The sequence below is a fragment of the Aythya ferina genome (genome assembly GCF_964211825.1).
Source record: "Aythya ferina genome assembly, chromosome: 1".
NCBI classification, from domain to species: Eukaryota; Metazoa; Chordata; class Aves; order Anseriformes; family Anatidae; genus Aythya; species Aythya ferina.
The window spans coordinates 56,422,780-56,448,101 of record NC_140296.1 but is presented as its reverse complement, the minus strand read 5'-3'; the positions used below and the strand labels follow the sequence as shown (position 1 = coordinate 56,448,101).

The following is a 25,322-nucleotide window of genomic DNA, read 5'->3' as shown; positions in this document are numbered from 1 at the left end:
CAACTGCAGATGATGTCACGGTCTCATCATTTATTTCATACACTGTGCTGTGCATTACATCCCTTTTACCCTCTACTGCCACGAAAGAAAAAGAGACACACTTTATAATAATGCAGCAATCACAGCTCCTGCTTTCCTTCCAAATTTCCAGCGAGGGAAACAGAAAACTGCTAAAAATTCTAGCTCGACACACACTGTGCTCATGGAAAACAGACACTAGTTAAACTATTATCTATTCTAGTCAAAAACAAATAACGAAAGAAAACAGACAGTCACAAAAGCAAGTCAAGTAATAACTCTGCCCCAGTCTGTCCATTTTGATTGTCATCAACCAATCGGATAGAAGGGACTCAATAAAACTACAATTTTCTGCAGTTTGTGGCAAATAAACTCCCCTCTCCCGATTACTGCTGATGATGTAATGAGCTATGATAAATGTCACCAGCTCCTAAGGGTCAGGAAATAGCGTATGGATTTTTTTTTTTCCTTCCAATTCAAAATGTGAGTTCTAATGCTGGGGAAAACTTACAAATTCTTTTTACTTCTGATATTTTTGCTGCATAATACTTCAGGTAAAGGCAGAGAAATCGCCAACTATCATAACAAACTCTCCAGTTATGAAAGATTATAAGTATTTGAAGACCAAATTATATGACACTCCATAAAGCTGCTTTTCAATTGTGCAATTACCTATTCAGCAGTTAAATAAAAGTGAAATATTGACTTAAAACAATGTTAATGGTCAAAGAATCATTAAGAAATCCTTCATCATAACTTTCACAGCAGGTGGCCTGTAAAATGATCAAGAATAATGTGCTGGATTCTGTAGCCACCAAGGTCAGTTTCTGCATACAAATCTTTGCAGGGGGAGAAAAAAAGACCTTCAGAAAGTGGGCCATTCATCTGAACCAAGTTCAGAGAATTTCCAGCACTGTGAAAAGATATGTTATGCAAGCACATAGATGTATTCAGTGGGGGTAGACTGAACCAGCTACATGGAGACTACAAAGGAGCCCTCCCATGGCTCATGAATAAGTCGAGGAAATGATCAGAAAAAAATGGAGAGATGTTTAGACAGATGGCCCACTTAAAATGCCTGGGACAGGGCATAAGCAATTTTAATGAAACTTTAGATCTACCATATAAATTGTTTCTTATTTTCTCCATACTCCCCCCCCCCCCCCCCCAAAAAAAAAAAAAACTCAAGAAAGGCAAATAGAAATTTAACAACTCAAACAGGATTCTACCTTGTGATGTAAAAAAAATAAAAATAAAAGTTGTAAATCATATACTTTTGAGCATTATTGGTTTAATAAGTTCATATACAAAGAAATATCCTTCACAGAACCTTCAACTATCAGATGAATATAAAAGCAGGGAATGGATAGATTAAAAGAATTCTAAACAGAAGTGTACTGCCAAACAAAACAAAAATCTAAGCTTTACTATCTGAGTACTTTCAACACTTTCCAACATAAAAGTTCATCGTTGCACAGAGAAGATAAAAGCAGCACTTTCACAGGATTATTTTAAGAACTAAAAATTATGTGAAAGGAACCTAAGAATCTGGGAATATTTTATGGGACTATTTTATTCAGCAATTTGAAATATTTTCTACATATATTCACACACATTTCTGCATATATTCAGATTGATGCATCTATACCTAAAAATGGGTTTCCCTTCTTTCTACTTTATGCATGCATTATGTCCACATACACCTTTCACCAAGAGTATGAAAATATACCATCATTAGACTAAATTATAGTTCTGCATGTGTCATACAAAATAATAACCTCTACTAGCCTGTGTGCCAGCCATCAGACAAAGGCTGAATTACTCAATGCTTATGTCAAAATTGTTATGTCAAAATGGTTTCATATTGCATTTTCTTACATATTAAATTTAGATTGACAACAAACGCATAGTTATAGCCGTGTACTATATCTGAATAGTGACCACTAGAAAAAATAAAATTACATGGGAGGTAAACTGCAAAATAGAAAGCATCGTTCTAAAAAAATATTATGGAGTGAAGTGTGCTTTGATTCAAAGTAATGCACATCTGGATGCTTCCTTTTGATTTAATAAAAGCCTTTTTGGGGATTGACAAAGACCTGCAATGCAATGTCCACTGAAAACCTCCAGCAGCAAATCCCAGATCAAGGCTAAGTAACGAAATGGTTAAACCTAGGTCCTATAAATCCAGGGTGAATTTAGCTACCCAGATCTAAGTGTGTGGCTCAACCACTTTTTTGTCTTCATTTAACTGACAAGTAACCCTGCAGACAACCTGAGCTCACCCTGGCTTACCCTCTTTCACTTTGAAGGTCTCAAAGCACGCAGAGCTTGGGGCCTGCAAACTGTGTCACTCCGGCTCGCCTGCTTTACAGCTAGCTTCCCGATCGGCCTAGCAGGCATCCGGGAACTTAGGGCTCCTCTGCCAACATTGTCTCCACAGTCTTAAGGAGAAGAGATGTACTCTGAGCACACAAGCTAGCATCAAAAAATTCTAAACCTCTTGAAAAGTCTTTCATGGCTCTTAGTTTTAAATCTTTGAGGAAGAGGAAGTAGGATTTCTGCTACTGCCCATCTTGCTCTAACAAATTCATGCTTGCGGTACATACACCTGGAGAGATTTGGGTTATCAGCCTACCTCAGCCTACGAGGGTTCAAATCTACCTCTCATCTCCCAAGAGCAAGAAGCAAGTGTCCAAGCAGACACTGGGGAAAACTCACCATCCTGCCTACTGATGGAAGGATGGAATGAGGGAGTCACAGGTTGGAAAAGACCTTCCAGATCCTGTCCAACCATCAGTTTGACCTACTGAGTTCCACCACTAAACCACATATCTCAGTGCCATATCGACACATCTCTTCAATACCTCCAGGAATGGGGAGTCCATCACATCCCTGTGCAGCCTGTTCCAATGCTTGGCCAACCTCTGTTTGAAGACTGAGACAAAGAAAATACAGCTTTACAGCCTGACGATGCATCCCCCAGGACAAAGAGTTTTGGTACTTGGTCCTATTGCAGGCAAATTTTTATGCACTTTTCATTTAATGAACTGGATGAAACACAAAGCAATGCAGGGAGCTGCAAGTACAACCTCTCAATTTCAGGGAGGGTCATACTGCCTAGTCCTTCAACCACAGCATACCAGCATATGACAGCACACCTTGAAAAATACAAATAAATAAATGTACTTGATACCTGAAACTAACTTCCTCCTAAAACATGTCAGAACCTACTTTAGTTGCTCATGGAAGAAGTAAACACCACAAGCATTAATGCTGGGTGAGATGTTGCTCATTGTCTCATTGCAAGTATTTGTGAGATGAGAAGCAAGGAAGCTTCAAATCTTGTGTAAGGGAGAGAGCAAGGAGAGCACTGTGGTTGAACTGACAAGACGGGTGAGAGAAGGGCATAATGAACTCCTTCCATGCAATCTTCTCTGACCTGCCTTCCATAGGGAAATTGTCACAAGCAGTGGGGGCACGTACTGTGAGAAAGGTGGAAAACCTGGCTCTATGTCATAAAGGCATTACTCAAATTGTGTGTTCACAAACACAGAGAAAAAGTTGTTTATTTTCCATGTAATTTACAAGTCTGTGCTTTTGATTTGTTCTTTCAAGCCATGTTTCCTCAATCAGCAAAACTATTTATGGAAAAAAAGGAACTATTTGGAAGCAGGTGTTTTTAATAAGATCAGTCAGCAATATTGACTTGTGCTGAAAACTACCATATAGAAAAGAAAAATCTAAAAAATCGTTCCCATAAAAAAAAAGTCTGGGGCAATTTCTCCTCTATTAAAATATTTAATTCAACAACTGTGTTTCTGTCTAGCAAATACTGTTGCATTCTTCATTTTTTAACAAGGGTTTGTCCTTCACACTTATAATAATAATACACTCCACAAGAGGACAAACATCTTTTTTCCTGTACAAGTTTTCCGTATTTCATTGAACAAGAAAGTCGATTTCTCTTATTGTGCAACTAATTATTGTAAAACTACTTGTAAATAACTCTCTTTCTTTTAATACTCAGAAAGTTTCAGAACAACTTGCTGTGATGCAGCAGGGAGGACCACAGCTCTTCTGTTAGCATCATCCAGCAGCAGTTATATCCTCCCATACGGTGTGATGGTACTGGGATGTAGCTGCTGGGCAGCCTGCTTCCTGCACCTCCATTCAAACAACGGCTGTGCCCAATAATAATGTGCTATTTTTCACTTTGTGTTTTTAGAATATTACTGGTTTCCTGTGCATATTAAAAACTGAAAACAAGCAATTTCTAAACCACTAATATGAAATGGAGATGAAATAATTAAAAGATTATCTACTGATAAGTTTGATAAGGTAGGAGATATTCAATTTTACATCTGTGCACAAGGCAATTTTCCATACTTAAAAAGAAATTAAGACATCTGGGCAAATTCTGTCATCATCCAATAGCAAAATTGGCCTGTTAATTAATGTAGCCTACTAATTCTGAACTAAATTGCTATCAACCACTGTAAATGTGAATTCAAAACACATTTGCTACTTTAATCCATCATTCCTTTTCTCAGAATTCAAGTTTCAGTTATTCACCTACTTTTGCACAAGAACTCTGTAGAGCATGCAATCTCAGAAGTAATCAAAACAACATACCACGGGTGTGAAAACAGTGCTTTAGTTCTTGAAACAAATTACCTCAATCATCTCTACCTACTAAGCTTTGATTCATGCTGCAGAACAGACTCTGGGCATAGAAACCAGATCCTTGCCCAACACAAGCAGGACAGAAGTGAACCCAGCACAACGCAGCCACAAATGGGCACACAGAGCGCAGGACTAGACCAGAACTAATCTGAAGTCAAACACACAAAGAGTATCTGCTCCTCAGCATCAACCAGAAAGCCACTTGTACTGACCTTAATGACGAATTATGCATCTGCACTCCTCCAAAACCACAGGCTCCATATTTAGTTTGGTTATCAGCCCACAGTTTGAGAGAAACTGACACTTGTTCCCTAGATTCAAGCTCAAAACACCTTGTTCAGTGCGGCACTTTTGAGAAATCATTTTGCCAGTTTGGAGGGCAAAATATTTATATTCAAATCAAATTTAAAACTTTCATTTTGAAAAACCCCTGCTTTAACATGCCTATGCTGTCCTTATCCTGTTAAAAGACATCTTCTTTAACACATCACTGTTTTGCCAGCTATGAGTAATTTACAAGGTTAATCCCCCCAAAACACATTAACCTATCTTTCATATTCAGAGACGCACAGCTGCACCCGCAGACTGTCATACCCACCATTACAACCAGTAACATCTGACTGAAACACAGCATTTCCTTGAAGAATAAATGATATGTGGCCCGATACAGTGAAACCTGTCAGCACCTCCTCAATTTACTAACCCACAAAGATCATGAGTGAGAGCTATTACAGTCAATGGACAGGGAAGATATCAGAATAAGGCCATCTCTGAGGAAATTTGTTAAAAACACTGGAGGTAAGAACATCAACCTTATAAAAGGCCCACAGGGAATACAGTATGCAAACTAATGAAAAATTATAAATTATATTAAGCTAACTAACAAAACCTGTCTTCGAACCAAAGTGAAAACGTCTTCTATAAAACACCAGCTCCAAATACCCTTTTGAGGCTGTTATTAAAAACCACGTACAGGCTTCTATTTTTCCCATATTTAGTGGTTTAATTTAGTTCTTTCACTACAGTCCCTTTTTAATCTGTCAGTCTACTAAAACCAGATCATATTGCCAGATATACGGAATAGTTTTCTCTCTGCCATGTTTTGTAGTACCTATGATTTGACTTAGCCCATCGCATACACAAATACCCTGAAGGTCATTATTTAAAAAAAGAAAGAATGCTACGAATTTTGTGTGCATCTTGGAAAACGTAACACAGCAGGCTTCAGCATGATTTCCAAGAGCTCACCCATCACAGAGCTGACCACCTCCTGCAAACTGGGTTGCAGCAAAGCCAAAAGAGTGCATCGAACAGCTTAATCATCTCATGCCTGAGATCACTTTTGTAATACAGCTGTACTGATCATATTGCTCTGTTGTGATTTCTTCTCCATGAGGCTTAATTCAGGAAATACGTGGGATACACATTCAAGATGGTACACAATCCCAGAAAAGGATGGTCAGATTTTCCCTTACTGGCCATCCTATATGCTGTAGTGTAAGAAATGGAAGCTAACACTGAATTGCAACAATATACATAATTTAATATCATTAAATATGATTAAATTTAATTCAAAAATGTTTAAAGAAAATTAATATCATTAAATATGATGAAATGATAATAATCATTTGCAACAATATATCTCTCTGGAATCTTTACAAAAAGAAGCATCTTTAATGCATACATAAGAACTGCCATTGGATGATGGTACATCAGTGATGCACTACCAAACCAAAGACAAATCTGATCAGAGCATTTGGCTAGAGGTACTCAAGCCAATGTCTGGCAGACAATGTAACAGCTACTTCCTCTACCTGACATGTAAAAAAACAAAAAACAAAAAACAAAAAACAAAACGTAACGTCTCATAGATTTTAAAGCTTTGATCTCTATTTCTTCTGCACTAGGTTCCTACTGAACAGATTAATGCTGCTAATTCTGCTAGGTTAGAAAGAAAAAACAGAAGATGAAAAACCCCAAGAGTTCATTAAAAATTAAATTATATTAGATAACATAAAACATGCATATCTTCAGTAAGTACTAATTCTTCACATCTAGACAATTACAGCATGTAACAGAGCTCCAATGACTCACGTTACCATCTATAGATCTTCTACTGCACCTTTAGTATACATCCTGAGTTCAAACCACTGAGCTTTAGCTACGTGATATTAACCATTTATTTATAACAAATGAAGAGAGAAAGGTGCCTCTCCACAAGGAGTTAGACCTCAGATAGGCTGAACTACCTTTAGGTGACACTCATCTGTATTTATTACACTACTTGGGCACTATGAATCTGGGCCACAGAAACCCAGGATCTAATTATTTAACAAATTCATATGCATTCAAAAGATAAATCTCTATTTCACTCTGTATATTTTCATCCTTTTAATAGGACACCTGCTATTGTTCACAAATCAATAGAAGAAAGCCAACAAGATAAATGGTGTGCAGGTTTCCTAATTAGCTTAAGCTATGTGCAACAGATGTGAATGAAAGAATTTCAGAATAAATGATTAGTTAAATTAGAGATATTATTTGTGAAGGACAAAAATAAGATCCGTAAAAAATACTGAAGTATTTCTAACAGCTAATGCTTTATGCTCAGTTTTAACAAACAGAACTTTTGCTCACTAACTGTGCAGATGGGATGGACCCAAAGAGTGGCAGTAAGACAACTGCATATAATGACTATTAGAAAGTGGATTTCCTACTTAGATTCGTCTCTGTTTATCTGGGGAGAATCATACCCAAGACAGCATGGGAACACAAAACTGGCCATATTAGGAGGACAAAATCTCCATTTAGTCTAATATTCAGTGATCCACAGCAAATAAATAAGGTATAAGAAGGACAAGGACCTAATCACACTTCTCCAATATACTTACCCAGAAGTTCCCTCTCCTTCCTTGCCTTTGCAATGACAATTAGCACTAAATCAAGGTAGTTTGGCAATTTGCAAATCAAAGAAATAAATTTCCAAAATACCAAACATGTTTTTCACACACTACACAGCGATATATATATATTATACATATATGTATGGTGTATATATATAAACATGGTACATATATACCTTGTGCTGTATATTTTACATAGTATAGAAGACGCTTTTCTTTAAACATATTTACTTCCCATTCCAAATGTTATTTAGTTAAAATGATTACACATACAGTTTTAAAAGATAGAACTGTTCTTTTTCATAAACTGATTTGTAAAACTGTATAAAATTATGTTTGGAGAAAAACGCAAACAACCATTGGCAAACAACTCATCTGTTTCGTCTGACACAGAGAAAACAGACACATTTTCTATAAAATGTAAGGTAAAATTGTTGCACAAACATGATGTGGCATACACTCCTTAGCTGGTTTTGATCCAGTGTCACCATGCCCCCTGCTATCTCACAGAAATTTATATACAATGCTACCAGTAATCAGTAAAGGAACAAATGAATGCAAGAGAAAGACCAAAATACTTTTAAAATGCACATCCAGAAGCAGTGACCGGCAGCTGAGAGCAGATGTCATAGGAAGATGCTCAGAAATAATTCTCACAACTTCTTCAATCCCAACCCTTCCTTTGTGCTGTGCTGAGGGAACCTGTACACAATGACAGCCACGTTCCCTCTAAGCCCAAAATCTCTGCACCCATATCCAACACAGTTTTTCTAAAAATGCAAATGACTGCAGCCCATTCTGGGCTATCCTGTTTGAGATGAGCAGACCCTGCCAGCTTTACAGGCATGGCAATTTCTCAAAGCTTTTCTAAATCCAACTTTTCTAAGGGCACGACAGCAGAAAGGTGACCAGCTCTCTCACTACCTCTTGCTTCTGTGAAGGCACACGTGAGTTACTGAAAGCTGAGGAAGTTGAAGAGATGAGAGTTGTGGAACAGTGCTGCAGTGCCTGGTGTAAGGAGACGCAGGCTTAAACGGCCATAAAACTGCCACAATTTTGGAAATCACTAAAACAGAGATTCGCTCTATTCACTCAGAAGGATTCAGTTAAGACAGGCGTTAAGACTTGGAAAAGGAAGCCTGTATAATGTGATGTCTGAGATCAAAGAAGGAAAAATCACATCTAACAGGAGAGTAAGGTAGACCTAATGTTAGTAAACATCTTAAAATGACTGTGATTTGTCCAACGACATGGGTAAAAGAAAAAAGGATTTGCTGCACTGGGGTGGGGGGGAAATGCAGGATTTAGAAAAGAAGTGCTGCCACTTGTTCAAGGCAATGAACAGAGGAAAGCTGTTGGTTTACAGCATCTCCCTCATCAAAGAACCATAAGAGTTGGGTACAGCCAGATGAAAACCTGGCTTTAAATTCTTTAAATTTCGGTGCCTGGTAGAAAAAATGAGCAGCAGAACCTGGAGAAAATCCCTACTGTGTGGTCAAGGTGTAGCAAACCACCACCCAGGGCAGAGCAAGGAGCCTCAGAAACATGTACCGCAATACTGGGGTAAAAGAAGCTTGAAGCGTAGGGAGGATAAAATTTAACAGATATTCCAGTTTTTTTTTTTTTGTTTTTTGTTTTTTTTTGTTTTTTTTTTTTACATCTGGGACTCAATAGCCAAGTAAATAGTTTGTATCATTGCAATACAAGTGTAGCAAGACTAAATTTTATGAACCACCACAGAGAGGACAGGACAAAGACCTGTCACCTCCTTTCTAAATCAATGGGTAAACATCCCTGGTTTCAAAAGAACCAGGTTCTGCACTGCTCTTTCCTGCCCAGCCTTTCTCACACTGCAGGCTTTGAAGATGCATGTTAAAGGGAAACCACAGCCAAAACAAACTCCAAGCACCACATCCAATTACACAAAGAAGTAAACCACTAAAGAACCATCTGTGAAATATATTAAAGTAGTGCTCATAATCACAAAAGAAAAAGTCATTCAAGCAGTCTAAATACAGATCCAGGCCTTTGAATACTTAATATGAGCCAATAAAAGTAAGAATATTTTTCATTTAAGGCACCATCTATCCACCTAAATATCTCATCTGAAATATTATGACACACTCAAGTAGATTTTTCTTTTAAGAGTCACCACAACATCAGGTTATGAAGATAAGAATACAAACTACCTAATGGAGAACAAAAAGAGCTACCTCAAATACAGGTAGCAGATCAGCAGATGATTTTGAGTTGTGCAAGACATCAAACTTATCTCCATGACAGCACGTAACAGCACAATTAGCAGTGTTACCTCTCAAATTCTTTTCCCATTACAGTTAGACAAACCTCCAGTCACAGAGCAACAAATGGACTTGAGATCCTACTTAGGAAAATACATATAAAAAAGTGAAAAATACTTGGGTTTAGTTTGTTTTTTGTTGGTGGTTTTTGGGGGGAGGGAGGTTGTGGTTTTTGTTTTTTTATATATACATATATATATATTTATTTTATTTTATTTTATTTTTAAGATACCTCTTGGTAATGCACTATCAGGAAATGCCTTACCAAAAAAGTGAAGGAAGAGCTCTCAGGACTTCTGAGGGAAACATGGGACTCGTTTTTCTCCTGAAAATGTTTCTTCAACATTTTCACTTATACACACACACACTAAAACTATGCAAAAGTGACCTGACTCTTTAAAAACTGAAAAGAAAGAAGCCTTAGCTCAATCTTACACATTTGCACTTTTAATCTTACCCTTAAACAAGACTGATTCAAGCATAACTGCATGGAAGGTCAGCTTCTATACTGGCATATCAAATTTCAAGCCAACAGCTCTTTTATTTAAAATATGTTAGATAAAAAAGGTAATATGCTCTCTGTAAGAGTTCCCTTGAGGTTAGAAGAACCAATAAATTAACTGTTACCATATGTTTGGCTCCTTTTGGCAAAATTCAGTAACAAAACACTGCCAAACCACTTTTGGCAGGTAATAATATTTGGTAGCTTATAGCACAACTTGGGAAAAAAGGAAACTGGACAGAAAGCTTGGAAATTAATAGAAGGAACTGCATTATATAGTTAGCTGTACGCTGTTGAAAGAAAAATTCTAACAAAGTCAACTTTATGGGTCTGATCTCTAATAAGCAGCTGCCTCTTCAAAAGAGAGCTATATCAAATGAAAACTCAAACAATCCAGCTAATACAGTAATGATATTTTGCTTAAAAAGAGCCAGATACGTATGATTTATTTTGTAAACAAGAAGCTCTGTAAAATTAGCATTTCAGTGTTAAAATGCTTATTATTAGTGTTTTCATTATAGTGGGCTTATTTCATTATAAATGAGTAGAGTTTGACCTTATTTACAACACTCTGAGTTCTTACATTTCACTTGTTAAAATTAAATACATATTTTTCACATCTTTTATACCTACATGATTGAGAATAGAACGTGACAGATGAAAAGCCTTTAACACTATACCTCTGATTATATTATAATTAAAGACATAGGATGTAAAATCCTGGGCATTTTAAGAACATCTATGAAAAAAATTGTTTAAAATTCCAGCCAAACAGGTGGAGGCAAACCTAGTTTGTCCTGTTCTTATACCAAGGCAAGCAGGACTTGCTCTGTAAGGTCAGAGATGACATCAATGCTTTTCCACATATGAAAACGTCTGTTTAATGTTATTTTTGTAACCATCTACAGTGAAGTACTCCAAATCCATTATTATTCTCATTTCCAATAAAATGGATATAGCTCATTGTTAATGTCATAAACATGCATTCTGTATTTCTTTTATCAATTGCATCATCCCATTAAATTCTAATTTTTATGCAATAAATCACTTGCTATTCAGTCAGTAATAGCGGTTCACTTGCTATTGCAGTTCTATACACATATCTGGCAAACAGTTTCAGGCAGACTGACAGGTATAGGCCAGACATTTCACTTCTTAAAGTCATGTTACTGCATAGTTAATCCCATATTTGCATTAATTTGACTACAAGCACTTACAGGTAAGAGTAATCCTAAAGCTCAGGTCTAAAGATCATACTATAAGCTTCTGGAAGGTTTTCCAGAAGAAAAATATTTTTGCCTTCCTACAGATGCTTGTCTCGTTCATCCATGTGGGATTTGACTAATAATCTTCTCATTACTGTATTCATCTTCCGCTCTTTTATTTTTTTATTTTAAATAAGGCAATTTCTATGAAGACTTGACACTGAAATCAGAGACTTCATTACCCTGCAAAATATATCCACAGTTCAAAGTATTTAAGAGGGTTAAACAAAATGCAAACATTTAATGCAACATTAAGCATGTGAAATAAAAACTTGATTGCCTAAAGAAAGCATGCTATGCTGTTACCCTGGTGACAGGTTAAAAAAGGATTGTGAGCTGAATGGCTGTATGATATGAAATTAAAATGTTTCACATTGAACAATCCAAAATGAATTGGGAAAGGTTAGAGCAGAGGAGAGAGAAATCAATTCTCCAATGGCAATGGTGAATGGAAGTGAAGTCTGAATAGGATTTGCCAGTGGGGTGCAACAGCTGCCAAATATCCTGCAGCCAAAGAATTACAATAATACTGATGAAGTGTGCAAGAGCTTTTGGAATCATTGCAGGGAACAGAGAAATACTCCTACAATAATGAGGCCATTCTGTGTCCCATCCCACTTTAGCAGTTAAATCAAAGGAAAAAGAAATGGTTGAAAATTGTAATACTCAATAACAAAGGTATAAATGAATTATCTATCCCTTCAATCAATATCTCATATTTAACTACAGCCTTTGTGAATCATGAATGAAGCAAGTGTGCTAAAGAATGGACAAATCAAGACACATACATGTAAAAGTATGCAGACAATATTGAATGAGAGAGAGTTTCTTCCCATATTATTTTCTTGGTAAAATTTCTACTGCAACAGCATCCAGAATATGCTATATACTACACAAACAAACAGCAGGACACAGCCAATGCTCCAAGGAACTTAACAAGGTAAGGTCCTGATGTTTGTGCTTATCTTTTTTATGTTGTTAATCCTAGGAAAGAAACACAAATAGCACGTCTCATATGAGCACACAGTTACACATACATTTTTCACTGAGCTTAGAGTCCCCTAAAGTGAAGAAAACCTTTGCCCTTACATTAAAAAAAAAAAAAAAAAAAAAAAACTCCAACACAATCTCATTTCTGCCCTTAGAAACTCCATATAAAACATACAGATGGAGAGAAAAAACTATGCTCAAAATAGCTGTAAAATGACTGGGGAGCATGTGGTGATTAGCACGCAACTTGTTAGTTCTACAGCTTCGTGTATGCATTTTTTACACAAATATTAAGGAATGAGTTTAGGAGGTGTAAGTCTGCGTGAAAGGAAAGAATTGTTAGGCTTAAAAAAGGGGATCAGACTAAAGGTAAGACCAAGAGATCTTGTGGTAAAGTGAGGATCTTGGAAAGAAGTCATAACCAAACCATGGATGAGGAAAGGGCCACGTCGTGTACGTTCAAGTTTCAACATTAACTGAGTGGTAGCCACAGAAGCTATGATACTCCAGTAGTAGCTGCTGTTTTCCCTGCAGACATGGTGAAAGTAACTCACAATAAACACGGGGACTTAGCCAGGTCCATTTACTTTGGTGATCGACCTTCCCACCAGCAATCACCCGAGCAAGATGTGTGCTACCTGCTGCCTGAACATCCTTCCAGAAGATGTTCAGTGAGGTCCAAACTTCATAATGATTACTATGAAGTATTATGAAGATATTATATATCTTCATAATTATGAAATAATGATTATCAACTCTAAAGATTGAGCACGCATGAATGCCCAGAACACCTTTTTTCCCCGTAAATGAAACATGGATAATAGGCTAGGAAAAGCTCCCAAAATAGACCATTCTGTTTCTGGAATATATATTCACACAGAACAATAGCTCTGCTTCCAAACTACTATATAAATACCTGATATTACTTACACTATCAATTCTGATGTCATTAATTTAATCCAAAGAAAAAAAATAAAGATACCTTCTGTAGTGGTCATAAATACTCCATTTATGCTGAATTTCACTCTATTCCAACTTTTACATTTTATATAAAAGTTTGTTTCCGCTGGCTAAAAACACCTGCTTCGTATATTTGCATCTAATTGTTTGTCTCTAGCACATGTAATCCTCTTTCTGTAATATGCAAATGATCAATGTAGAAGGGTAAATAATACCACATTTTAAAGACGGACAGAATACTATATAGGGCAGCAAGATTACAAAAAATAATAATAATAAAAAAACATTATTAACGAGAGGCCAAAAGAATAACATTAAGCAACATCTGAAGGGAAAAGGTAGGGATGTAACAACCTGAAGATCCCATTACGAACAAGGATCTCTCACAAACAGAGAACGGATTCTTAGTACCTTGCTAGTACATAGGGAGCAAAAAAATACACAGTGGAATAATGGTCTGAAGCTGTAGTGGTTACATAAGTATATTGAGGGTTTTCAAAGGCATAGCAGTAAATCATGAAAAGAATGCCTGGCTTGTTAAGCAGGGGACCAGAAGAATAAGGGTAAGACAGTGTTATTTTCATGAGCTAAGGATGACTGCGTAACTCCAAAGTAAGGGAATGAAGGAAAGCCACAATTGGGTTGGACTTAGTCATCCTTACTAAATGAAAACAAAGCATTTTAGCTTTATATCACACAAGAGGGTATTTGTAGGGTAAGGCAAAGTATAAATATTTAGCTGTACTTGCAATAACTGTTCATGTTATTACTGCGGTTCTGGGGGGGAGGTGGAAATCACGTAGTGTAACTGATACAATTCAGCGGTGCCTGTGCTGCAGCTCACTCTCCTTCCAAGTGGCCGGTTTGGATGACTCTAGTAAATTTTCCTGACATCAATGTAACACAACCTTATTTTGTGCTGCTCCAGCAGTGCTGGAGAGCCAGAAAGCTCTCCTATCGAGCAGCTGACCATTCTTCCATATGGGGAAACCCTAGGCTGGCAAAGAGCTGGCTGCGTCCCAGCCTCCAGCAGGATAATAGGTGTAGTCTATGTGAAAGCAAGCATGAGAGGGGTCCTGGGCTCCACTGCCCTCCAAACAGCTCACTAGCTGCCCTAAACCATAAAACAGCACGTAAAAGCAGGCATCTGAACCATCATTACTATGCACAGCTGAGGATTTACATCAATATATCTGGATCAAGTCAACCTAGACACAAACCTACAAAAGCTCATGAAATAAAACGCTAAACGTAACTGTTTCTGTTCTTGCTGTTCACCAATCAGAATTGGTAAACAGCCAATGAGAAGACAAACCAGCAGTTCTGGATTAAAACAAAATTTCACTTGTATTTTAACTATAGTTTCTCACTAAGCAAATATATTTACCATTCCTATGAAAGTATTCTTTCAACATACTTTATAGAAGGTCTCAACATACTTTATAGAAGCTGATAAATAAATATTTACAAGACCCTAATAATGCAGCAAGGCAGTAAGGCCATTTTGTCTTTTGGTAAACTGAGGCTCAGTCCAGCTGACTTCTCTAAGGCCCCACAAGAACAGTTTAACTCAAGGCTCTCCAGTCTCAGTCTTCTGTGCTAAACAGGCAAGCAAGAAAACCCCTTTAGTTATTTTCTAGCAATGTAAAACATTTCCCAATGCGTTACCGTCTTTTTGCATGTAGTATCAGGTAATGTGGGCATGCAGCCTCACTGTTTTTTTCCAAGTCATAAATGATGAAAGGGTAAAACCCATAGAAAAATTAGGAAAATACACTTAGCTGCCAACACAAGCAACACATAGGAAGTGCTGCAGGCAATTGGGTTTAGAAGTATAAACATCACATTAGTAGACCCATGAGATAGCATGATGTAGCCACACCTGGAGAGTCACTCTCCTATTCCCCTCCCAACCCACTAATGAAAACAAGTCTGAAGCCAAAATGTGAAGATTCAACTGTACAACATCATTTTTGGTCTCAAAGGCTAACTACATCAAACAGACACAAAATAAGCTGGATCCACTTCAGCCAAAATATGTTTCCACTTGAAACAAGATCAAGTTCTGTCTAGAAGACCTTGGGATTTTACTAGATGCTGTAAATCTGTTCAGCAGCTGTGGGTGGCACCAGCTTCACAATAAACTCGACTATGGAACAAGTAGGAAAAGTCCTCGGCAAAGTAACTGAAAGCTGAACAATGAAATAATCATCAATCATTCATAGCTGTTTCCTGGAGGAAACATGTGCCTCTATTATCTGGATACCACAGCGAAATATTCACATTAGTAGTATCTGGCTCACAAAACACCAAGCATTTTCATTAGCTAATTATCTTCCAAACACAAAACAAAACCAAATGCTCAACAATCCATTTCCCAGGAAAAATGGTCAAATAACAAGTAGTTAGATTCAAAAAAAAAAAAACCACCAAAAACACAGAAAATGCCCTAAATATCATATTGCATAACAAAAGTGTCTGAATTTCTGTAACTGTGAGCACTCACAGGTCCCCAACAGCCGTTCTAGCTAAGGGTTGGCAAATTAATTCTACAAGACCATTGGTGAGGGCAGGGGCACAGGGTAATGCAGACAGTGGAAACTCACCTGTGGGTGCTCCACCCAAATTATAATGCCATTCACTCTGACACAGGAAAGGCAAACTGGTGCTGGCTCAAGGCCTGCATTAACCTCAATGCCACGCGAACTACCCCAACAAAGAATCCCATTACAGAGGTCACACCTAATTGAAACCAGCGGAACAAAGTTGGGTGTTTGATCTTAATGAGGCAAAAGCTCACCAATCCGAGTGCACTTTAGTAAGAGCCTTACACTTGGTGTTTCAAGACACCCAAGGAATTGTCCAATTCCTTGCCAAGCAGAGGAGCAGGCTGGGACAGTGAATCCATAATCTGGCTCCGCTCCATTTCATCTGAGTACAGTCTCAGTAGCCCTGCTAGCAAAAGGTGGAGTTTCTGTGAAGACTGCCAGGTGTGGTTCTGTCTATCCATCTGACTAGAATAACAATCCTGAGCTTGGGCTGAATAAATCATGGGGAAAAAAGGGAACTCTAAATACCCCTGCAGTTGTAAAAGAATGCATACTACACATATGGCTCCCAAAAGGGAAAAAAAAAAAAAAAAGCCACAAATGAAAACCAAAAGATAATCATATAACTCAAATTCAGCAGAAAACTGTCTATCCAGTAGCTGTGCCAAGTTCAGAAGAAATAATGCATGATTTCAAAATAGTAATGTTCAGTGTAATTCCTCGCACAAAAATTCCTCATCATTGCTTTCAGTGTATGCAAAAGAAAAAAATGCCAGGGCAATGAAACTTTGAAGACGGTCATCAACATGTTTGTGTACTTTTCCAAACTGTCAGGAGAATGTTATGGATAAATTTTGGAATACGTAGTCTAAATTCACTTACATTCTCCAACACGGATTTAAAATTCACACAGACTCCAAACATCCAATTCTCCCACAGTGAACTGCATCCAAGATTACAACTGGCTTTTTTGATTTGTTGCCAGTAGGACAGGTTCCTACTATATACTTTTTATTTATTAAAAATTTTCAAACAGATTGCAGGCATACCAGTAACGATGTGCTTTTTATGGCCACAATCCTGCTCCTAAAAAATGCCCACGACATGGAACACCTTCAAAAACAAGTCAGACGCAGCTTGGCTACGTTAGGGACATGCCATGAGGGATCCTTGATGGTGCTGCAGCTACTTATATGATCCACAGTATTCAGTCCCCTCTAGAGGGAGTCCACTAGCTGCTCTGAGGAGTGGAGAGTACTGTCCAGGAAACTGCACAATCCTTTGACCTCGCTCTCCTTTTGTTTCCTTGACTTGTCTCTGAAGGAAAGGGGCTCGTTATCGGTTTTGATTTTCTTCAGATGTCACTTACCAGTAAGTCTTTTCGCATTACTTTGTCCTTAGTTGGCCTCGGACAGGCAGCTTTACTGTCATTAGAACAAGTAGACCTAACAGTGGATGTGGATTGAAACAATGACCTATCCACTAAGAACCACATTCAGCCCCGACTTTAAGAAAATTCTAAGGTTCAGCTTCTGAAGGCTTCCTTCCAGATCTGCATATAACACAACAGACAGAAAAGACCATCCTGAGGAAACTCAGCTGAATTTAGGTACCTGTCATAGCAAGAGAAAGAGATATCCCCTGTACTGAAAAGATTTGTTAGCTGTCCACCACTTGAAACCTGAAAAAGCAGATCTTAATCTAGTTTTATCAAGGAAAAACTTCATGTGGTCAGACTCTGCTGCCTTCTCTGCTCATGCTAGAGGAATCCATGTGAGGGAATTAGGTTACAAGGACTTCAGTAGGAAGCTACTTTGTCTTCAAAGCAGTAGAGTATTTGCTTCCCCTGTATGTTGCAAAATGAGAAGGGCTGTGCCTGATTGCTCAATGAAGTATTTTTTACGTATTTGACAGTATGGTTTAAGTAGTTGAATATGTTTTTTCTATTAAGATACCTAGACACCTAGTAATAAAAGAAAACTTTTGCATTAGAAATAAAACATTAAGAGATTCTTCAAAAATTGGACTCCTTTTCTCATTATCAAGTAAGAAGATTTTACCATCAAAAAAGAAATCCCAAATCAGAGCAAGGAATATAACAGCAACTTGAGAATCACTGTTTAAGTCAACAATTCCTATACTTAAAATTAAGTAGGAATGGATCCTTTACTCCTCTACAGCACTAATAGACTACTTAACTTCCTATGCTGACCAGTAAAAACTAAGTCAAAGCTCCTCCTCATTTTCCCTCATTCATTTTTTAGCTGAGGAACAGTGGCCTTAGACTATCTGTTGTTCTCCTTATGCCATTTGCTATTGAGGATACAACTTGTGGAATGAAGTAAGAAGGCGCTTAACTTTCCCCTATAGGTGCATAAGGCAAGCAATGACCTAGCCCTACATATGCTATGTATTACGAAGCTGTTATGCTTGCTCTAAGTGTCTTTTTTTTTTTTTTTTTTTTTTTTTTTAACACCATATGGTACTATTTATCTTTGTGGGTACAAATAAAAATAAAGACTTCTTGAAACCACATTTCATTTATTCCTGACCACTGTAAAATCAGTAATAGAATACACTGTCAAACCACTGGCATGGAATGTGAATGTCTGTCCTGCATTCTGATTCTGTCTGTATCTCTCACAGACATACACATGCAACTACATTAAAGAATTTAACGTAAGAAACCAAGAAGCATTCTGAAGTTCACATTTGCTATATGCAACTGTTGGAAATACCAGCTACCCAAATGAGATTAATAAATTACATTGTTGTAATAGAAGGTCTCAAGGCATTGACAAAGGCTTCAGCTTACAATGATGGGCAAGAGGACGATGAAAGCTAGAAACATCCTAGAAGAAAAGCATACTGTTCCAAAAAGCCGAAGAACTGAATTACTATTTTGACAGACACTGCTGCAATGGCTTGCCAAATAACAGTGCTATGTAAGTTACTAGCTGCTGCTACCCAAATGAATGAAGAACCAAAAGAATGAAGAAACAGGGGAACAACAGCAAGGTGCTGACTACTCCAGCATTTACTATTCAGAAAGTGTTTTCAGAATTAGACCCTAAACTATTAAGCTTCTTCATCAAGGTAGCAAATTACTCATGAATCCACAATATTTTAAAGCTCTGTAGCTGAATATTCATATTATCCCAAAGTGCTTAGATCGCTTCAAATGGACACATGGGAAATTTGTGATGCTCAATTTGTGGTTAGTTACTAATGTAGCAACATTTTGCATTAATGAAACTCCTGATGTGCATTAATTACTGTACTGGCTTGTAACACATTTTTGTGCCTATTAGCTTGCTAATACGTAGAATAAAAATAATTGTGTGTGACTTGTGTGAGTAGGGAAATGTAAGCACCAGCTCATTTGAATTTAGAAAAAACAGACTATATTAAGAAACCATGCAGTTTCTCACCAGTGTCTCTCTCATGCATAAGAAGATGCCATTAACAAAACGCATCAGCACATCTGAGTTCCTAGAAACAAACTTACCTTGGAGTCCCTAGAAATCGCTGTGATCTCAGTTGTTCAGCCACATACAAAGAAGCTGCTGTTGCCAGAAGTTCCCTTCTTTCAAGATCTGTCAACTTGTGCCCTAGTTTTCAAAAATCAGTTATAAAAAAAAACATTAGATACCACAGACCAACATAGACACAGACACAAAAAGTAACTACCAGAGAAGACACTATTCAGTCCTTACAGATTAAACCTACATTTTTCCCCTAAATTAAGATGAGGCTCAGCATAGCAGACGCTCTGAGTTTCAAAGTTGAAATTGCTTGTTTTCATACAGATCAGCCCTACTGCTAACACGGGTATATCTGTTGAAAACAATTTGACAACTGAAAGAAAAAAAATTGAACGACGCTGCAGCATCTTGTTTTCGTTACTGAAATGTCACTGGTTGACATATTGTGCCTCATGCTGGTAAGGAATCCATCTGTACATTAGAACTTTTTCAAAATACACAGCATTCTTTCCCAGTACCTTACCTTACCAAGGCTACAGATTTTTCCGAGCAAAAGGGAGAATGACAACTCCAGAAATAAAGGTCGATGAAGCTAATTGTCCTTCAGAGTCATTTGTGTCATCATTATTTTGTTATTAATGGCATACTTGGCACTTCATAAACAGAAAACAGCTCAAAGTAGCCTGCAATTTAAAGGCAGGCGAGCTAATGAAGGTTTGGACAAAAAGGTGTGAACCAAAGTGACTGGAAGGTTGTGGTTTTTTGTTAGTTTGTTTGTTTTTCCTATCCTGGTCTTGTTGCAGACAGTGAAAGTCAAGTCGAAATGTGGTCATCCAGATTAAAAGAGAGAGCACAGTGCCAGAACTTTGTCCTTCCCGTGTTTAGGTCAGAGACTGTGCAACACAGATTTGGTCTGAGAAGCTGGCAAATAGGTGGACAAGACTGACGTCACCAGAGAAGAAAGGCAGTCAAACTGATGTGAGAGGAAGTCAAAGGGCAAGTAAAGTAGCCAACCCATACTGGGGTGACGGGAAGTTAAAGTTGGCACAGAAGAGGACAAGAAGCGCAGAGATGAATTGTCATGGAGAAAAAGCAGCAACTATTCTCAGGAGAGAAATTTTGCACAGATGAAAGCCACGGGTGTTTCAAAAGCCAGAGAAGAGGATAATGCAATAATTCAAGTTAAAAAGAAAATACAAAAAGATGACAGTAAGACTGAAAGACGTAGCTGAACTTAGTTACAACAGAGCTCTCAAAGTGCTTCATGCAGCTGCTGTCTGCCTCAGTAGACCTTCATGTACAGATATCACAGCAAATGCCACCATCTATGTCAAGTACAGACTTTACATTAAAGACTGGGGAAAGAGGTGGGGATGGGGTTCAGAAGGCTCTACCTGCCTAAGCAGCTCTGCCCAGTGAAGCACGTTTGCTTCCAGTCACACAGCAGAGACAATTACCCTCTCCATCTCTATACTCCCATCACCTCAGCTCCACTGCAGGTAATGTTAACCAGCACCAGGGAATACTAGTTATTAGGGAGTGACAATATCTATCAGCAGCTAAGGCTAGCACAATCGTCAATAAAATACAGAATGGAGACCTCTGAAAATGACGAGAACAGACTTTACAGCAACAAGTGCAAGAACAGTTTCAAAACAGGATGTTTTCTGCACAGGACTCATCATCATTTGACCGGTCACATTAATTATGGATAGGTAAAGATGCTGCTTAGAGTTCACCTCGGCAATGCAATCAAGCTAAGATGATGGGAACACCCTCATTACAGTTCCAGTTAGCAGTACAAAGGAGCTGTCACAGGCCAAAGAAATGTATATTTAGAAATAATAAGAGTCAGCAAATCTGCATCTATTTATTTTTAATTTAGCCCATATTAACATATTCTGGCTAAAGATTAATGCAATTCCCTTTGCTCAGTGTTTATTATTTTCTATCTGCCTTGAAATGGAAACTGTCTTGACTAACACACACATGCAGAAAGAAAAATCCTGAAAGGCTGAGGAACTGGCTTGAGAAACAAACTTGATCTTTCCTATGCCAGTTACTAGAAAAATTAATTGCAGAGTGAAATTCAAAAAACACTAAACTTCTATACGATTTATACATGTATATAAATACATACATATAAGTGCTATACAACTACACAATGCAATAAGCATCCACTATCTGGCTCTGGGGTGTGCCAGTTTTCCAGTTTTCCCAACAGTCTGCACACAGAGAAGAAGCTGAGATCATTTTTCCAGAAGGCTATATTTCTAGAATTGGTATTTATATATTTTTTCTTAATCACAGAATCACAGAATTTCCTAGGTTGGAAGAGACCTCAAGGTCATCGAGTCCAACCTCCGACCTAACGCTAACAGCCCTCCACTAAACCATATCCCTAAGCTCTACATCTAAACGTCTTTTGAAGACTTCCAGGGATGGTGACTCCACCACTTCCCTGGGCAGCCTGTTCCAGTGCCTCACAACCCTTTCAGTGAAGAAGTTCTTCCTAACATCTAACCTAAAACTCCCCTGGCTCAACTTAAACCCATTCCCCCTCGTCCTGTCACCAGGCACGTGGGAGAACAGGCCAACCCCCACCTCGCTACAGCCTCCCTTGAGGTACCTAAAAAGAGCGATAAGGTCACCCCTGAGCCTCCTCTTCTCCAGGCTGAACAAGCCCAGCTCCCTCAGCCGCTCCTCGTAGGACTTGTTCTCCAGGCCCCTCACCAGCTTCGTCGCCCTTCTCTGCACCCGCTCAAGCACCTCGATGTCCTTCTTGTAGCGAGGGGCCCAAAACTGAACACAGTACTCGAGGTGCGGCCTCACCAGAGCTGAGTACAGGGGGAAATACTCATTAATATACATACATATATATATATATATATTTTATCCCAAGAAGAGTTCAGACACCTCAGGTAAAGATATATCAGAAAATCTCTCCTAAAACCTTTGCTTTTCAGTCATCATGCCCATGCAAAGCCTGTGTGACCAAAACCATATGCTCTTGTCTGCTCCAACAAATACTGGTAGCGTCAACTCAGACACAAGAACAAGGTAAAATTAGAGAAATCCCAATGTGTGGGTCTCATTGCATGACTTCATCTTGGATGAAATCAATAACAGCTTTTGCACTTGTGCTGTTAAAACTATTTTCTCCTTGTATCTTCAACAAAAATCAAACTCCAAACAGTGAACAAATGTCAATGATTTGAAACAGGTTAACAACCGATCAAGAACTACATTCACCTCTTCATTATCACTGATGTGAAAAAAATGTTTATCCACTTTCTGTTTGTTGCAATCTGCATTAGTTGTGGCACATACTTGGCAAGGAGAAAGCCAGTCATCACTGTGGTGTCCGACATGGGCAAGCTGTATTGATTTTCCCCAGTCTGGGAGATGATTCAAACTTAACAAAATTAGGTTTTGGTCTTCGGCTCTTTGGTGGTGAAGATACAATCTTACCATAGAATGTCCTAAGCATAACTTTGGAGACATACCTCAGAAGTTTGATTAAAGGCTGCTTCCTACAGATGGCAATTTACCATTATTATACAAGAAATTCTGGTGTCAGTACTACATTACTACTGTCTGAACACCAGCCCCGTTCCCCTTGCCTTTTGCTCTTGCTATGCTTAGTAGGATTTTAAACAGTTTCGAATTATTTATTACATTACTATATCTGGGAATACATCAGTGTTCCAGATCGTGATACCTTTGTTTCACCTTAAGTATTATTTTAGCTTACAAGCTAGCCCTCAGGACTTCAACTGGATGTCTTGAAGCATAAGTTAATATTCACCATCAATAAAGACATAATAACACAGCCTTTCATGTTCAGTATGCAGAAGATCAATCTGAAAAGTTACAAAGGTACTTCTTTTTCCAAGAGCTGCCTTGATTGGAAGCAAAACGAGTACAGAGCAAAGGCTCCCCAGCTTCCAATACAGAAAGTTCAATCACTGCCCTTTGCTACCCTCCTTACTGCATACGGGACTCCTGGATTGTATGAAGATTTCATCTCCACTATAAAATGTAAATCAGCTTCCAGATCTCTCTCCTCAACCTGGGATATACTTCTGCACACTCAGTATCACTGAGCTGAATTATATAATGTCAACATAAAACACGATTAATGGCTATAAAACTAAGCCACAATTAAAGGAATGGAAGCGCTGCTGTTCCTATTACTGAAAACTAGATCATATGCATCTATTACTACTAAACAGCAAAACCCTGATCGGAAAGAAGACAGGGGAAAAGTATTTCTCTCATTTCCCTGATGTTATGATTGCTTAAATCAATATTATCACAGTATCCCCCAAGCTGAGTCAAAAAGGTTCATGCAATTACTTTACATAACCAACTTCAAATTAAATTACATAAAAGGTCATTTTTCCCATAACAGTCTCATTTGCATTTTGTCCTAGAAATGTGTTTCCTCCTATCAATTACAGAAAGAAAAAAAAAAACACCAAGCCCTGGTTATGTACTCAGGCCTGTTACTTAATAGTTGAAAAGTGACTTTTCTGATAGAGAAGGATAAAAATTAAAAGCAAAATGCTTAAGATAGAAAGTACAACACACAATTCAGATCCACACCAACGTAGGCAGTGGTGGTATCATATTTGGGTTCTGTTTTGGCTTCTGTTTCTCCCAAGTGGATTTTGAAGTTACAAATAACATGTATACCAAGTAGGCTGAGGCAGAAAACATAGCTGTATATTATTAGAGGTTTTGATTTCTTTTGAAATTGAGATGAGCTTTGTTCCACCCAAAAGTGGTCATGGAAAAATACAAACATTGTCAGCATATGCAATCCCTAAACATTCAGAACAGAGAAGTATGTCTCTCTCAGAGCGGGTGGCGATCATTTGTAGGACAGATTGCTAGAGCATATAGAAAGGAAACCTCTATTATTTTGAAGTACAAAATTATTCCTGACAAACCAATAAAAGTTCACGACTTCACCTGGCATAGAGAAGAAAGTCAACTATGCTATCTGTCGACACAATTTTTGTAATTCAGTCGCTTTGTAAAATGGAGACAAAGATTCAGTTCTAGCATGAAGAGTGTACATAGACGTAACAGCAACTATCCTCTCTCTTTTAACAGTAACACAGCCAGAGAAGCAGCATTCCCTCATCCAACTAATAACAATTTAAATGATACCTTAAGTCCCAATTCACCTAAAGGTACTTTTATGGAATCACTGAGGCTGAAAGGGATCTTGGGAGGTCTCAAGTCCAAGCACTGTCCATCTGTCTCCTGACTGTGCACTCTCAACATCAGATTCGGACCAGGTTGCTCAGAGGTTTGTGCAATCAAGTCTTGAAAATCTCCAAGGATGGAGATTCCACAACTTCTCTGGGCGAGTCATCCCAATGCTTAATTATCCTTAAAATGAATTTTTGCTTCCTTATATCCAGGTGGAACCTCCCACGCTTCAATTTATGACCACTGACTCTCTCTCTCTACTGCTGTGCAGCTCACTGAAGAGCCCAGCTCCACCATCTCAGGAAGCCCCTCAGAGATACTGGAAGGCTCCCATTAGGTTCACCCTTAGCTTTCTTGTTTCTAGTCTAAATAAACCTGATTCTCCCAGCCTCTCATCAGTCTCTTCATGGCTCTCTACTAAACTCAGGTTTATTGACATTT

General features: G+C 38.1%; 1 protein-coding gene across 4 annotated transcripts in view; it reads right to left on the bottom strand.

Annotated features, from left to right (window-relative positions):
• PCCA (propionyl-CoA carboxylase subunit alpha) overlaps positions 1–25,322 on the bottom strand; it is a 286,474-nt gene that overhangs the window by 117,831 nt on the left and 143,321 nt on the right. For all 4 annotated transcript variants that reach the window (XM_084505549.1, XM_084505552.1, XM_084505550.1 and 1 more), the window contains one exon: positions 19,682–19,784. In XM_084505549.1, the coding sequence (XP_084361675.1) occupies positions 19,682–19,784 (103 nt within the window). The remainder of the gene's footprint in view (positions 1–19,681; positions 19,785–25,322) is intronic.